This window comes from Capra hircus, chromosome 1 (assembly GCF_001704415.2).
Source record: "Capra hircus breed San Clemente chromosome 1, ASM170441v1, whole genome shotgun sequence".
NCBI lineage: Eukaryota > Metazoa > Chordata > Mammalia > Artiodactyla > Bovidae > Capra > Capra hircus.
Genome location: NC_030808.1, coordinates 19894357 through 19908516, shown reverse-complemented (window position 1 = coordinate 19908516; position 14160 = coordinate 19894357). Strand labels below are relative to the sequence as shown.

The 14160-nt window shown below is 36.3% G+C and overlaps 1 protein-coding gene across 9 annotated transcripts in view; it reads left to right on the top strand.

The window, feature by feature from the left end:
• Positions 1-14160, top strand: part of USP25 (ubiquitin specific peptidase 25) — a 170232-nt gene that overhangs the window by 25338 nt on the left and 130734 nt on the right. For 5 of the 9 annotated variants that reach the window (XM_018052541.1, XM_018052829.1, XM_018052795.1 and 2 more), the window contains 2 exons: positions 896-973; positions 4959-5103. In XM_018052541.1, the coding sequence (XP_017908030.1) occupies positions 896-973; positions 4959-5103 (223 nt within the window). Of the gene's footprint in view, positions 1-895; positions 974-4958; positions 5104-9667; positions 9752-14160 lie in introns of those variants that run through there. The other 4 variants (XM_018052748.1, XM_018052607.1, XM_018052437.1 and 1 more) reach the window with 1 other exon arrangement.

Genomic DNA, 14160 nt, shown 5'->3' with positions numbered 1-14160 from the left:
ATTAGAGAAGTTTAGGGAAGGGTTTTGGTAGTAGAATCCTTTCCTACCTGTTTTTCTCTTTACTAGAGTATGGTAGATCAATAGAGTATAAACATCTAAAGCAAATGGGCCCAAGTGACTCAGAAAGTAAAGAATCTGCCTGCAACAAAAATCTGGGAGGTGCAAGTTCGATACCTGGGTTGGTAAATTCCCCTGGAAAAGGGAATGACAACCCACTGCAGTATTCTTGCCTGGAGAATTCTATGGACAGAGGAGCCTGGCAGGCTAGAGTTCATGCAGTTGCAAAGAGATGGACACGACTGAGGGACTAACACACACACACAGCAAATGAGGGCAAGTAGTCAATTTTATTTTGGATCTTTTATGACAGATTGGAGAATGAGGTGTTTTTTTTCCTCCCTTGAATAGGGTGTGGTGGTTTAGTCATCCCCCAATGTAATATATCCACCTACTGCTTGTTTGCCAAAGGCATATTTTTTCCGTACATCCTACATGCCTAGATGCTGGCTGACTTTAGGGCGAGGGAGAGATTCTAGGGCTGCCTCAATTTCATTCTGGGGTCTCATCCCCTAGTTAAAGTACACCAGTGGATACCTGTTTCCCTTAGTTCTTCTTAGGTTTAGCTGTCACCGAGATCACTCCTCTTATTAGACAGCATACATCAGACAGTGAAGAATCAGCTTTTAGAAACATGAAAATGGAATAAGGACTCATGCAGCGTGGTTCATTCTTCCTAAAATAATGAAATTTATTCAGTCTTTCTCAAGTTCTGTGTTTTTTGTTTTTTACTCTATTTTGTGTTTTCTGTCTTTTTTTCCCCAAAGGTCATTTATTTACTTATCCTTGTACATTTTCAGATTTGAGTATAACACTTTCGGTTTTTCCCTTCTTCCAGCACCAGCAGACGTTTCTGAATCAACTACGAGAAATTACGGGGATTAATGATGCCCAGATTCTACAGCAAGCCTTGAAGGTATGGCCTCTGTTTCACAAGACACAGTTTCTGTTACACCCTCATCTCTACCACCTACCATATTGGAAAGCTGAGTTTTTTAGTTATACAATGTATAGTACCATAGATACAGGGAAGAACTTTTGTAAAGTATAGGTCTTACTTAACGTAGCATTGGAATAGAAAGAAAGTTAAGAGCCGAAGAATTGATGCTTTTGAACTGTGGTGTTGGAGAAGACCCTTGAGAGTCCCTTGGACTGCAAGGAGATCCAGCCAGTAGCCAGGACATGGAAACAACCTAGATGTCCATCAGCAGATGAATGGATAAGAAAGCTGTGGTACATATACACAATGGAGTATTACTCAGCCATTAAAACGAATACATTTGAATCAGTTCTGATGAGATGGATGAAACTGGAGCCGATTATACAGAGTGAAGTAAGCCAGAAAGAAAAACACCAGTACAGTATACTAACACATATATATGGAATTTAGAAATATGGCAATGATGACCCTGTATGCAAGACAGCAAAAAAGACACAGATGTGTATAGTGGACTTTTGGACTCAGAGGGAGAGGGAGAGGGTGGGATGATTTGGGACAATGGCATTGAAACATGTATGCTATCATGTAAGAATCCAATCGCCAGTCTATGTCCAGTGCAGGACACAGCATGCTTGGGGCTGGTGCAAAGGGATGACCCAGAGAGATATTATGGGGAGGGAGGTGGGAGGGGGGTTCATGTTTGGGAAAGCATGTACACCCGTGGTGGATTCATGTCAATGTATGGCAAAACCAATACAGTATTATAAAGTAAAATAAAAAAAAAAAATTGAAAAAAAAAAAAAGAAATCAGTCCTGAATATTCATTGGAAGGACTGATGCTGAAGCTGAAACTTCAATACTTTGGCCACGTGGTACAAAGAACTGACTCATTTGCAAAAACCTTGATGCTGGGAAAGATTGAAGGCGGAAGGAGAAGGGGACAACAGAGGGTGAGGTGATTGGATGGCATCACTGACTCAATGGACATGAGTTTGAGTGAACTCCGGGAGTTGGTGATGGACAGTGAGGCCTGGCGTGCTGCATCCCATGGGGTCACAAAGAGTCGGACATGACTGAACAACTGAACCGAACTAACATAACATACTGCAATTTTGAGCACATTAGCTTTTAGCGTCCTGATGTTCCATGATGCCTTGGAGTGAAAGAAGACCTCCCTCCACGTGAGACAGTTTTCATGCAAAATGGAGTGATATGACTCCCAAGTACTAATGGCCAGTTTTACTCAAGAGACATTTTAGTGTTTAATTGGGGATAGAGGCGTAGAATGGCATAGAAGATTAAGAGGAATTGGGAGAAAATTAATACAGTATCAGAAGCTTCCCTTTAATCTTCCAGGAAGGAGACATATAAATCAGCTAACCTTCAGTTAATCGAGTGTTTAAGATTATTCAATATCAAACTGTTCAGTTATGCACAAAAAAGGGCATGATTTTTGTTGTATCCTGTGAAATATACTCATTGCCACACAGAGGCACCCAGATGAGTCAGATCACGTGGATATGCAGATTGAAAGAGAGCGAATGAAGGAAAAATGTTAAGAACTCGAGCTCCACTTGAAGAGTATTTATAGATCACTGCTAAAGGCTAACATCAGCAGTACAGCAGTTGTGCTGCTGTAGGCACACACACAGTTCAGTCCTGTGCACGTTGCTCTGAAAGACTACATTACGTTACTTTTGATTTGGAGCCAGAAGTTCTTCCTTTTTTTCTAGAAATAATTTATCTTTTGAATGATTGTAATCATAATCATCATCATTGTAGTGGTAATAACTAGCACTTATTAAGCACTTGCAGTAAGTACTGGGTGCTATTCTAAGTACTTTGTGTGGCTAACTCCTCCGCCTAGTAACTTTGAAGTAGGTGTTATTTTTATCCACCTTTTAAAGGGTAAGGAGAAACAGAGAGGTTAAAATGACTTGCTGAAGATCACATAGTTAACATGTGGAGGAGCTTGGAATAGACACCAAGCAGCCTGCTCCCAGTACCACACATAATTTTTGCTTCAGCTTTTTCCTGCATCAGGAAAATGATCAACCAGTAATGTTAGGAGCATTTTAAAGCATGGTTTATGAAGCCTCTCTTAAGTAGCTGGAAAGGAAGCAAAAATGTTGTACCTCAATTTTTATGATTATGACATTTAGATGATTGCCAGTCCATTCTTTATTCTGCTAAATATGACAATCATTCCACATCTGTTTTCAGAAATGGCCTTTCCCATTCTGTATCACTTGAGTCTGGGGTTAGACCTCATTACCTTCTCAGGGCAAATTTGGGGAATTCACTTACTTTTTGTTAAAAACTTAGGAAACATGTAGAATATGTTTAATTAAATAAACATAAAAAAGTAGTGTCCACATTTCCTTTGAGCTAAGTTATGTGACCATGTTTTTTTTTTCTTTTTTTTAAATTTGTTTCAGTTACCAGTATCTGGGGGAGAAAACAGTGTACTTAAATCTTAATTGTTGCTCAGTATAAACTTGTAAAATGTTTAATAATGGGTTGACTATCCAGCATTATACTGACACAGAGTCTACTTTTGGGAGCCACAGTGTCGTCGATTGATTTTAGCACTTTTATATTGAGAATCTCTTTGTATGTTCCAAGTAAGTGACCTTCAAGTTGTATAGATCCCTGCTGCATTCAGTTTATCATCATTATATATGAGGGAGTATATGGAAAGCATTTGGTACATTTCTTGGCACTTAGTGTTCAATAAATGTTAGCCATTGTTATTAAAATTGTTTCACGTCTGGTTTGTCACAAACTGTAGACTATGTTAAACTCATGTTTTGGATGAGTCATTTAAGAGTCTGATGACAGTTTTGATAGGTGACAAAGTTAGAACGTGCACTCCTACTGTTTTCTCTCCTCAAAGGCTGTTAAAAGTGGAGTTGGGCTGAGTTGTTCCAGTTGCTCCGACATCAGATTGTGGAATCATCCTGGTCTTTCTGTTTTTCTCCCTCCCCCCATTTGATATGATAGCAAATAATATTGGGCTCTGCTTCTGCCGATTCTCTCCTATAGTCTGTTCCTCACATATACCCACAGTAATCCTTTTAAAATGTAAGTCATAGCATGTCATTTCTGTCCAAAACCTTCCACTGGCTTCCAGTTAAAGTTTGTAAACTAAATATCTGAAGGCTTCCACAGTATTATGTGTTCTGGCCTTTGATACAAAGATAGCTTCATTATTAATACCTGGATTTCATAATGTGGTTTCAATTAGCAGTCACAGAGCTAATGTTTTTTTTGTTGTTAACTGTAGAGAGAATATAGAGATAACTGGGCAAGTTTCTCTCATGATTTTGCTGTCAAAAATTCTTTAGTGTTTTTAGCATCTGTTTTTCTTCTGAATTTTTAGAATAACACTTATGTATTTAATTTGGGTAGAATTTTCATCTCCACAGTAGTCTGGAGTTCTGTGTGTCTCTCTATCAAGGTTTTAGGCCACTGATGTTGTTTTCTTCTTATGAGTCTGATATTTGCTTGTTAGTTTGCCTCTAAGTAGGCATTCAGCATAAATATTAAAGAGAATATCTGTTATTGTTCTTGTTTGCTGAAGTACTATTTCAAATATTTGTTTTTCACTGTTTTAGATAGCAAGTTCCAGAAAACGTTTTTTAGTTTGTTCATTTACTTAGAAGTATACGTTTATGATTGGACTTTTGTTAAGCAGATATAAAAAATAATGGAAAATAAATTATTTATAGAATTGATTTTTGTATTATATTAGTTTTAATTAATAGATAAAGGAATTACTGTTGATACAGTATACTATGTTTACAGTGAATTTATATTGTAAAATTAAGAATCACATAGTATAATTTTAAGTCTGAAAATTATTTTTACTATTAGTGTTATTATGGAGAAAATTACATAAATCATATGCAAATGTATACTTACTCCAAAATATTTGATGTTCTGTTCTTGATATTTGAAGGATAGTAATGGAAACTTGGAGCTAGCAGTGGCTTTCCTTACTGCAAAGAATGCCAAGACCCCTCAGCAGGAGGAGACCACTTACTACCAAACAGCGCTTCCTGGCAATGACAGATACATCAGTGTGGGCAGCCAAGCAGATACAAGTAAGATTACTTTTCTTTCTTAATATTTTAATTAGAATGTAATGAAAACTTTGCTTGGGGCCGTGTTTTGTTTAAGCAGAGGTGAAGGATGAAAAAAGAAACGACTTTAGCTTTGGCTCTTCTTATAGTTGAAAGGTGCATATGTTTTTATTAGCTGCTGTATTTTTTTCCATTTTGGAAGTAAAAGATTATATTTAAGTTATATATTCTTTCATAAAACATTTCATGTAGTGTTGTTTTAAAATATGGAACATCCAAAGGTGTTATTTATTAAAAATTTCTAGAATTTTAAATAGGGCACAGTCATTTGTTTTATAGATGTTAAGTGTTGGTAGAGACCTTAGAATTATTTTTGAAGATAAAGTATTTTTAAATTACTGGTATGATTTACTGTTTAACAGAATTTTCCTTCCCTCAACTCCAACCCCGCTCCAAAATAAAGATCTTGGAAGAAGGTTTATACAGCAGAACAAAATAAACAAACATGCGTATACACATAGAAACACACAGAAAATTTTACACGAGACTCTAACTTTTCTTCATAATATGAATAATTTATGCTTATATAAAGTTTTTTTCTTTATTTCTATCTCATTATGATGTAGTAACTGCATATAAAATGTAGGTATTTCTGTGCATTCTGGATTTGAAAAGTGTGGTTACTAACTTGTCCTTAAAGAGAATTTTTTGGTTTTGTTTATAAATGTTCTTAAAGTTAGGAAACAGCCAGAAAGATCCCATTCATATAGATGTTTATAGCTACTGATTGGCATTAAATGCTGTTTAATGTTGTTGATAAAATATTTTAATCTCAGAATTTCAAGGTAGTCTTAGTATTTTTGCTCCACAAATGGTCTTGTGTCTCCAAAGCTGAGATACTCCTATCTCACACAGATAATAGGTGATGGCAGAAGCTTTGTATAAGACTCAATTGCTATGTCCAAGTTCAAGACAAACAGTGTTTTGGCCACTACCTACATCTCTAACTTCATTTTCCACTGTTTTCCTTTCCCCTCTTTACACTGTAGTAATGGAAAATAGCTTGGAAGTTCTCATCCACACAATGCTATTTGATTTCTCCTGTTGTTACACATGCTACTTCTGTCTGGAATCCCCTCTGGCCTTCACCACCAGTCTGATTTCTTCTGGGGCTCTTAAGATATTGCTCAGAAACTGCTGGCTTGAGAGTATTTCATCTAGCTTCTATGTTAAACTGAGTGCTTCTCTTAACACCCAGAGTGTACTTCTGTCTTAATGAGTATTGTGTTATTTTGAAATTATTTGCTGTGCCTTTCTTGCATACCAGACTGTAAACTTAACAGGGCCATAGAGTGTCTATAGTCCAACCATTATACTAGGATGTCATGGTTTCTCAAAAAAGTGCTTGTTGAGTTATTTTTGATAATATGTATAAAAAAGCCATTTTGAAACCAATGAAAGTTCTCTGGAACAAGATTGAAAAACTTGTTTCAAGAAGTTAGAAAAAAGATAGTGGTATAAATAGAGAAGGAGTTAGTATGTGAGAATAACATTTCATATCTTTTAAGGTTCTGAGACTTGGGAGGAAAATGAAGTTGGGTAGAAAAAGGACAAAAGATTTTGACTGAAGACAGCTGGTTAAGGTGAAAGAAGCAGGAAATGGAGTAGACATGGTTCCGTGTTCTAGTGGAAAGGATGGAAGGATTTTAGAATGATAGCTGTCAGCTCTTAATACAGATGGTAGACTTTGTGACATGAGACAACATATGCAGGGAAGAATTAGGATTATAAGACTGTCATCAAAAAGATACCCTATTTGTTGTGTGAAAATTAGAAAATGGTCTTTAAGCTGCATGTTAACACCTGTTCCAAAATTTTGACAATGAGTAGTGAGAATGTTATGGACAAAATGAAAGATTTGAATAGGTGCTCTTAGGGAGAAAGCAACCTGATTTCAGAAAGTGTGTGTCCCATTTGTTAATTGTAAAAACAAAATTTGTGTGTGTGTTTATATGTGTAGCCCTTGAAAAGTGTGCACTAAGTACTTTTATATTCCCCTTGAAAGAAATGATAGAGAGGTGGAGTTTCTGGTTTCATCTCATTGATTATCTTACTGAACAAATTGCTTGTACTTTTAATTTCTTTATTGATAAACTGAGCTATCCTAACCAGAATGCTAACTCATATTTAATAATTGAATAATTTGTATAGTATATTCATAAAGTTGGTTTGAGATTATTGAGGAAAAAAATTGTAAAAATATAGTGAGGTGATTGTACTATAATAGTATCAGTATCAAAGTGGGAAAATACAGCTTATGAGGTAAAAATAATTTTTTTCCATTTTACAACTTACATCTTTCTAAAATTTTTAAGTACGACTGCCTTTAGGAAATAGTATTGATTTAGCATTTAAATTTAGTCATGTCATAATAGTATTACATGGTTTAAAACTGAGAAAGTAAGTAAATGTCATGCATTCAGCAGATTCTTTAAACTACTATGCTATAATTGCTGAGGAAAAATGAAATCTCTTGTTTATTTTTAATTCTTGGAAGGAGTGGTTAAATATGGGAAGGATAGAAAATAAATGTAAGTGAGTATATATATTTAAATGCAGACCTCTTCCTGAATAAAAGTGTAAGTGCTAAAGGAGTACGGAGTGTCAGAGTGATCAGAGTGTGATGAAGTTTTCAAGGGATTGTTCTAGATAAAAAAACTCTTTTTGAGCATTTTCTCAATTTTATGTGAAATGCCTTGTTACTTGAAAATTGACCTTCAGTTCAGTTCAGTCGCTCAATCATGTCCGACTCTTTGTGACCCCATGAATTGCAGCTCGCCAGACCTCCCTGTCCATCACCAACTCCCGGGGTTCACTCAAACTCACGTCCATCGAGTCAGTGATGCCATCCAGCCATCTCATCCTCTGTCGTTCCCTTCTCCTTCTGCCCTCAATCCCTCCCAGCATCAGAGTCTTTTCCAATGAGTCAACTCTTTGCATGAGGTGGCCGAGGTACTGGAGTTTCACCGTTAGCATCATTCCTTCCAAAGAACAGCAGAAAGTGAAGAGGAACTAAAAAGCCGCTTGATGAAAGTGAAAGAGGAAAGTGAAAAAGTTGGCTTAAAGCTCAACATTCAGAAAACTTAGGTCATGCCATCGGGTCCCATCACTCCATAGGAAATAGACGGGAAAACAGTGGAAACAGTGTCAAACTTTACTTTTGGGGGCTCCCAAAATCACTGCAGATGGTGACTGCAGCCATGAAATTAAAAGATAGCTTGCACCGTGGAAGAAAAGTTATGACCAACCTAGATAGCATATTCAAAAGCAGAGACATTACTTTGCCAACAAAGGTCCGTCTAGTCAAGGCTACGTTTTTTCCAGTAGTCATGTATGGATGTGAGAGTTGGACTGTGAAGAAAGCTGAGCGCCGAAGAATTGATGCTTTCGAACTGTGGTGTTGGAGAAGACTCTTGAGAGTCCCTTGGACTGCAAGGAGATCCAACCAGTCCATTCTAAAGGAGATTGGTCTTGGGTGTTCTTTGGAAGGAATGATGCTTGAACTTAATTCTTTCAAATAATGGCAAGGGTTTTTGTTTTTTCAATTTTTTCTCTCTCTCTCTCTTTTTTTAAGTGTAAAATCTGTTATAAACAGGGCTAAGGCATAAACAAACCTTGGTAACTTATTGTCATCTATTGGTTGTAGTGCTGACAAAACATTTATGTTTTGAAATAAAAGTCTCTAATGCTAAATACATAATGATTCCTTGTTGTTGTAAACTAGTTGATAAACTATAAACTTACTGTTATAAAACTTGTAACTAAAGATTTTTTTTAGAAGAACTAAACCCGTGTTTTTTTGATGACTAGAAAAATTTAGTTTTCAAATTAATGTTCCATAGAAGTCACATTTGGGGTTGTAGGGAAATTTTCATATACTCAAGTATATCAGAAAAGAAACTAAATTATGTCATTTGAGAGGAGAACACATATTTGTGAACACAGTGTTTGTGAACTTTAATACTGAAGAAGTAATTACATTTTCAGTAGTTGGTAGGGCGATTATTGGCCTCAGTGTATTTTTACGTTTCATTTTTGAGAGAAAAAGGAAACATTTCAAGGAAAGCTTGTACTCTGCATAATAAGGAATTAAGAAGTATTGTTTCGGTAACATTCCAAACTGTAAATAAATACTGCTGGTTTCTAGGGGGAAAAAAAAACCCAAATTTTTTGTAGTACTGTTAGCGTATAGTTGAGGCACATTTTAAAACTACTTTTATCCCCTGTTTAGACTGGATATTGTGAATTGTCAAATGAGTGCCTCCTGCCTCCAGCTTAAATGAGAAGTAAAATGATTGTGTTAGGAATTTTGCAATTAAAAATGCAAAGAGGATTAGGAAATGGTACAAGATACTGAGATATCATAGGTGTATTTAATAATCAGAGAAGAGATTTTGTGAAGTTTTTGTGTCATGACAAACTCTGTCATAGACATGACTATACAATGCTTTCGCCCAATTTGAAATCAAATAGTAATATTCTTTCTTTCTTGATCATTCAATTCTTTTGAACTTTTTTAAAACAGGAAAAAAACAGTATATGCCCACCAGAACAAGATGTGCTACAATTGAGCAATCAAAGTATGGATCGAAAGATAAGAGGGATTTGGGTAGGTAATTTTAACATAGAAAATAATGCCACATATTGACTTAAGTGAAATTAGTACAACACGCTGGAGTGAGTGTTCAGTGATAGACCCTTCACAAATTTAGAAGCATTGTGTTTTTTTTTTTTAATTGCTGTATTTCTTTTTACAGAAGAACTTGAATTGTTTGGTAAGGATTGCACAGAAAGTGAGAAACATGTTGAAGTTCTGTCCTGGAACTCTAGTCTTAGTTATATTGCTTGATTAGTCTAAAATTGATTTTTTATTTTCTTTTTAGATTTAAAGCAAAATTTATAAACAGATTCCAGTCTAGTCTTCTCATCCCTGCTGAGGGTAAATCACTTTATGTTGAGAAGTTTAGGATTTACTAATTGAACACTGATAATTTTTTCCATTCACCAAATTTGTTAAATAAGCAACTGCAGAAAGAAAAAAGTGAAATAGAAGTTAAATGTTTTTCTGTAGAGATTTCTAATGCATAATGCATGATTCACCAAAAGTCAGTTAAGCCTAAAAATGAGATGCTACAGTGGTATGCAAATAACTTGTAGCTGATTAGATGCAGTTAGGCATACATTCTGTGTTAGACATACACTGTAGAATTGCTTGTATAACTTTATTTTCTGTAATTTTAGGACAAAATGATAGCTATGGCATTTGCACTTTTTGTTTTCTAATACAGAATGAAAGTTTTTACTTTTTTCCAAGTCAGAAAACATGATGAACTAGATGACAAACTCAGGATATGCCTCCTTTATTATCCCTTTTCTTAGTTAACAGTGCTGCCGTTATAAATTTAGCAGCAACTGTTAAAAACAGAAAAAGACCATTTAGAACTGAGTTGTTAATACAGTTGCCAGTAGTTACATGTGGCAACTTAAATTTAACATCAGTTTAAATAATCCTGAAGCTCAGATTTTCTGTTGCCATAGATATATTTAAAATGGGCGGTAGTCATCAACATGTAACTAGTGGCTACTGTATTGGGCTGTGTGGGTAATAGTACATTTCCACCATCACAGGAAGTTTTATTGGACATCACTGTTTTGGAGAACCTGAGTTTAGCAACGATAAGGTTGGAAAAGAATGGGAGAGTGCAGTGAGCAGCACAATTTCTATTATGTCTTCTTGCTTTTAAGTATTCTTTTAACATGACACCTTATTATGCTATTTGTCCTTTATCTGGAGAAAGTTTTCAATGGATGAAGTATATATTCTCAAGTATTCTAACTAGTGCCACTATGAAGATCACTCATTTATTTTTATTTCTATTCTAGTCTAGATATTAACCTTAATTTGCTTAGCAGATATTTATTGATTTCCTAATACAAATCAAGTACTCTTTTAGGCCATTAAAAATACCAAGAAGTGTCTGCATTAACATAGGGGGAAGAGTGATGGTAAATAGTAAATAAAAAATGTCTGGTAGTAGTAAGTTTATGAAGAACAGAGCAGGGTCGAAGGACAGAGGGTGACAGGGATGGGTTTGTAGTTCAGACACAGCGTGTGGTATTTTAGATGGAGGGTTGGGCGGTGAATATCTCACTTATACAGATGCCTCAGGAAGAGAGGGGCTGAACCTCCAGGATATCTGAGGGAAGTGTAGCCCAGGCTGGGGCCTTGAGGCAGGTTTTTGGCTCAGGAGGTGAGTGGTGAGGACAGGAACGGTGGTTGAAGCAGAGTGAGGCTGAGAATGGTCTTTTCCTCATTTCCATTCACCTGCTTATGATCTCTTTCTTCATCTTTGCTTTTTTCTTTCAAGGGCATCCCCTTCCTTTTGGTGGCTTAGTGGTTTTTTTTTCCCCTCCAGCTTTTCCTCATCTCCCAGAACTGCCGTGTAGTTTGCAGTTCGGTCAGTTTTTACATGCCTGCTTTCCCCTTCAGTGTTTCTCTGTCAGTTTTCTCTGCCTACTTTTTCCTTCAGTTTTTCTGCCCTGGTACATATTCTTATTACAACTCTTCTCAAACACTTGTTCAGCACTTTTAATTCTTAACTTCACAAACGGTTCTTTCTATTCATATCACTTCTCTGCCTAGAAATCTTTGCTGATGGGAAGTATAAGCTTGGCTTATTAAAAAAAAAAAAAAAAGAGAAAAATGTTTCCCCTAGGGTTAGCCTTTTGTAGGTGAAGAAAATAATGAAAGAACTTTCTTCCCACCTAAATCAAAATCTTACATTGTAGATGTAACTACAATCTTACATACATTGTAGTTCAATTAGATTATGGGCTAAATTGGCTCTTCTGAACTAACTTGGACTCCTTATGTCATTTTATGTACCCTTTTCATGAGAAAATGAATTATGAAAGATAAATGTTATATACATTTGAAGTCTAATTTATTGTTAAGTTGATGGCTTTCTATATTTTGGAGTTAGCAGAGAAATGTTTGGTAGTTGGTGTGTAAGTTTTTAGAAGGATTTTTTAAGGTGAATGTTATGTTTTTATGTATATATTTCTGACTCTAAAGGAAAAAAATGTTTTATTTTGGGCAGTATTGAAATGTTGGAGAGTGCTGTTCATAGGTTTTTGTACTGTGATTTTTCTGCAGTGTTACTCAGCTGACACTAACATGTTTGTGCCCTTGAATTCCGTTCACATTTATTCTAATAATGAAGGGAGGATTGGTTGAAAGAAAGCTTAGTATTTTACCAAGGTTGTCCCTTGGCATTGGATGGAATTTTTTACAAAGGCTAAATTTTTGTAATTGACTTTTGCCAATTAGAAATTGCTTACTACTAAAGCTTGTTGAGTTATTTCAAATCATAAAAGGTGATGCTGTGAAGTGCTGCACTCAATATGCCAGCAAATCTGGAAAACTCAGCAGTGGCCGCAGGACTGGAAAAGGTCAGTTTTCATTCCAATCCCAAAGAAAGGCAATGCCAAAGAATGCTCAAACTACCGCATAATTGCTCTCATCTCACACGCTAGTAAAGAAGTAATGCTCAAAATTCTCCAAGCCAGGCTTCAGCAATACATGAACCATGAACTTCCAGATGTTCAAGCTGGCTTTAGAAAAGGCAGAGGAACCAGAGATCAAATTGCCAACACCCGCTGGATCCTTGAAAAAGCAAGAGAGTTCCAGAAAAACATCTATTTCTGCTTTAGTGACTATGTCAAAGCCTTTGACTGTGTGGATCACAATAAATGGTGGAAAACTTTGAAAAAGATGGGAATACCAGATCACCTGCTTCTTGAGAAACCTATATGCAGGTCAGGAAGCAACAGTTAGAACTGGACATCGAACAACAGACTGGTTCCAGATAGGAAAAGGAGTACGTCAAGGCTGTCTACTGTCACCCTGCTTATTTAACTTACATGCAGAATACATCATGAGAAACGCTGGGCTACATGAAGCACAAGCTGGAATCAAGATTGCTGGGAGAAATATCAATAACGTCAGATATGCAGATGACACCATCCTTATGGCAGAAACTGAAGAAGAACCTGAGAGCCTCTTGATGAAAGTAAAAGAGGAGAGTGAAAAAGTTGGCTTCAAGCTCAACATTCAGAAAACTAAGATCATGGCATCCGGTCCCATCACTTCATAGGAAATAGATGGGAAAACAGTGGAAACAGTGGCTGACTTTATTGTTTTGGGCTCCAAAATCACTGCAGATGGTGACTGCAGCCATGAAATTAAAAGACCCTTATTCCTTGAAAGGAAAGTTATGACCAAACTAGACAGCATATTAAAAAGTAGACATTACTTTGCCAACAAAGGTCCGTCTAGTCAAGGCTATGGTTTTTCCAGTAGTCATGTATGGATGTGAGATTTGGACTGTGAAGAAAGCTGAGTGCTGAAGAATTGATGCTTTTGAACAGTGGTGTTGGAGAAGACTCTTGAGAGTCCCTTGGACTGCAAGGAGATCCAACCAGTCCATTCTGAAGGAGATCAGTTCTGGGTGTTCATTGGAGGGACTGATGCTGAAGCTGAAACTCCAATACTTTGGCCACCTGATGTGAAGAACTGACTCATTAGAAAAGACCCTGATGCTGGGAAAGATTGAAAGCTAGAGGAGAAGGGATGACAGAGGATGAGATGGCTGGATGGCATCACTGAGTCAATGGACATGAGTTTGAGTAAACTCCGTGAGTTGGTGATGGACAGGGAAGCCTGGAGTGCTGCAGTCCTTGGGGTCACAAAGCGTTGGACACGAATGAGTGACTGAACTGAACTGAAAGCATGTTCTCTTCCTTTTTTGAATAAGCACTTAAGGAAATCATAGAGGATTATTTTTCATTGTGAAATTGATAGCTCATTACATATTTTATAGAAATCATTCTACTAAACTCTAGAAAGAGATTAAATTTAGGATCAATCATTGTTAAAATAACATTTTACTTTCTTAATATCCGTTCTTAAAATCATATGTATTTGATATGCATGTAGGTTATAATAATTCACTATTG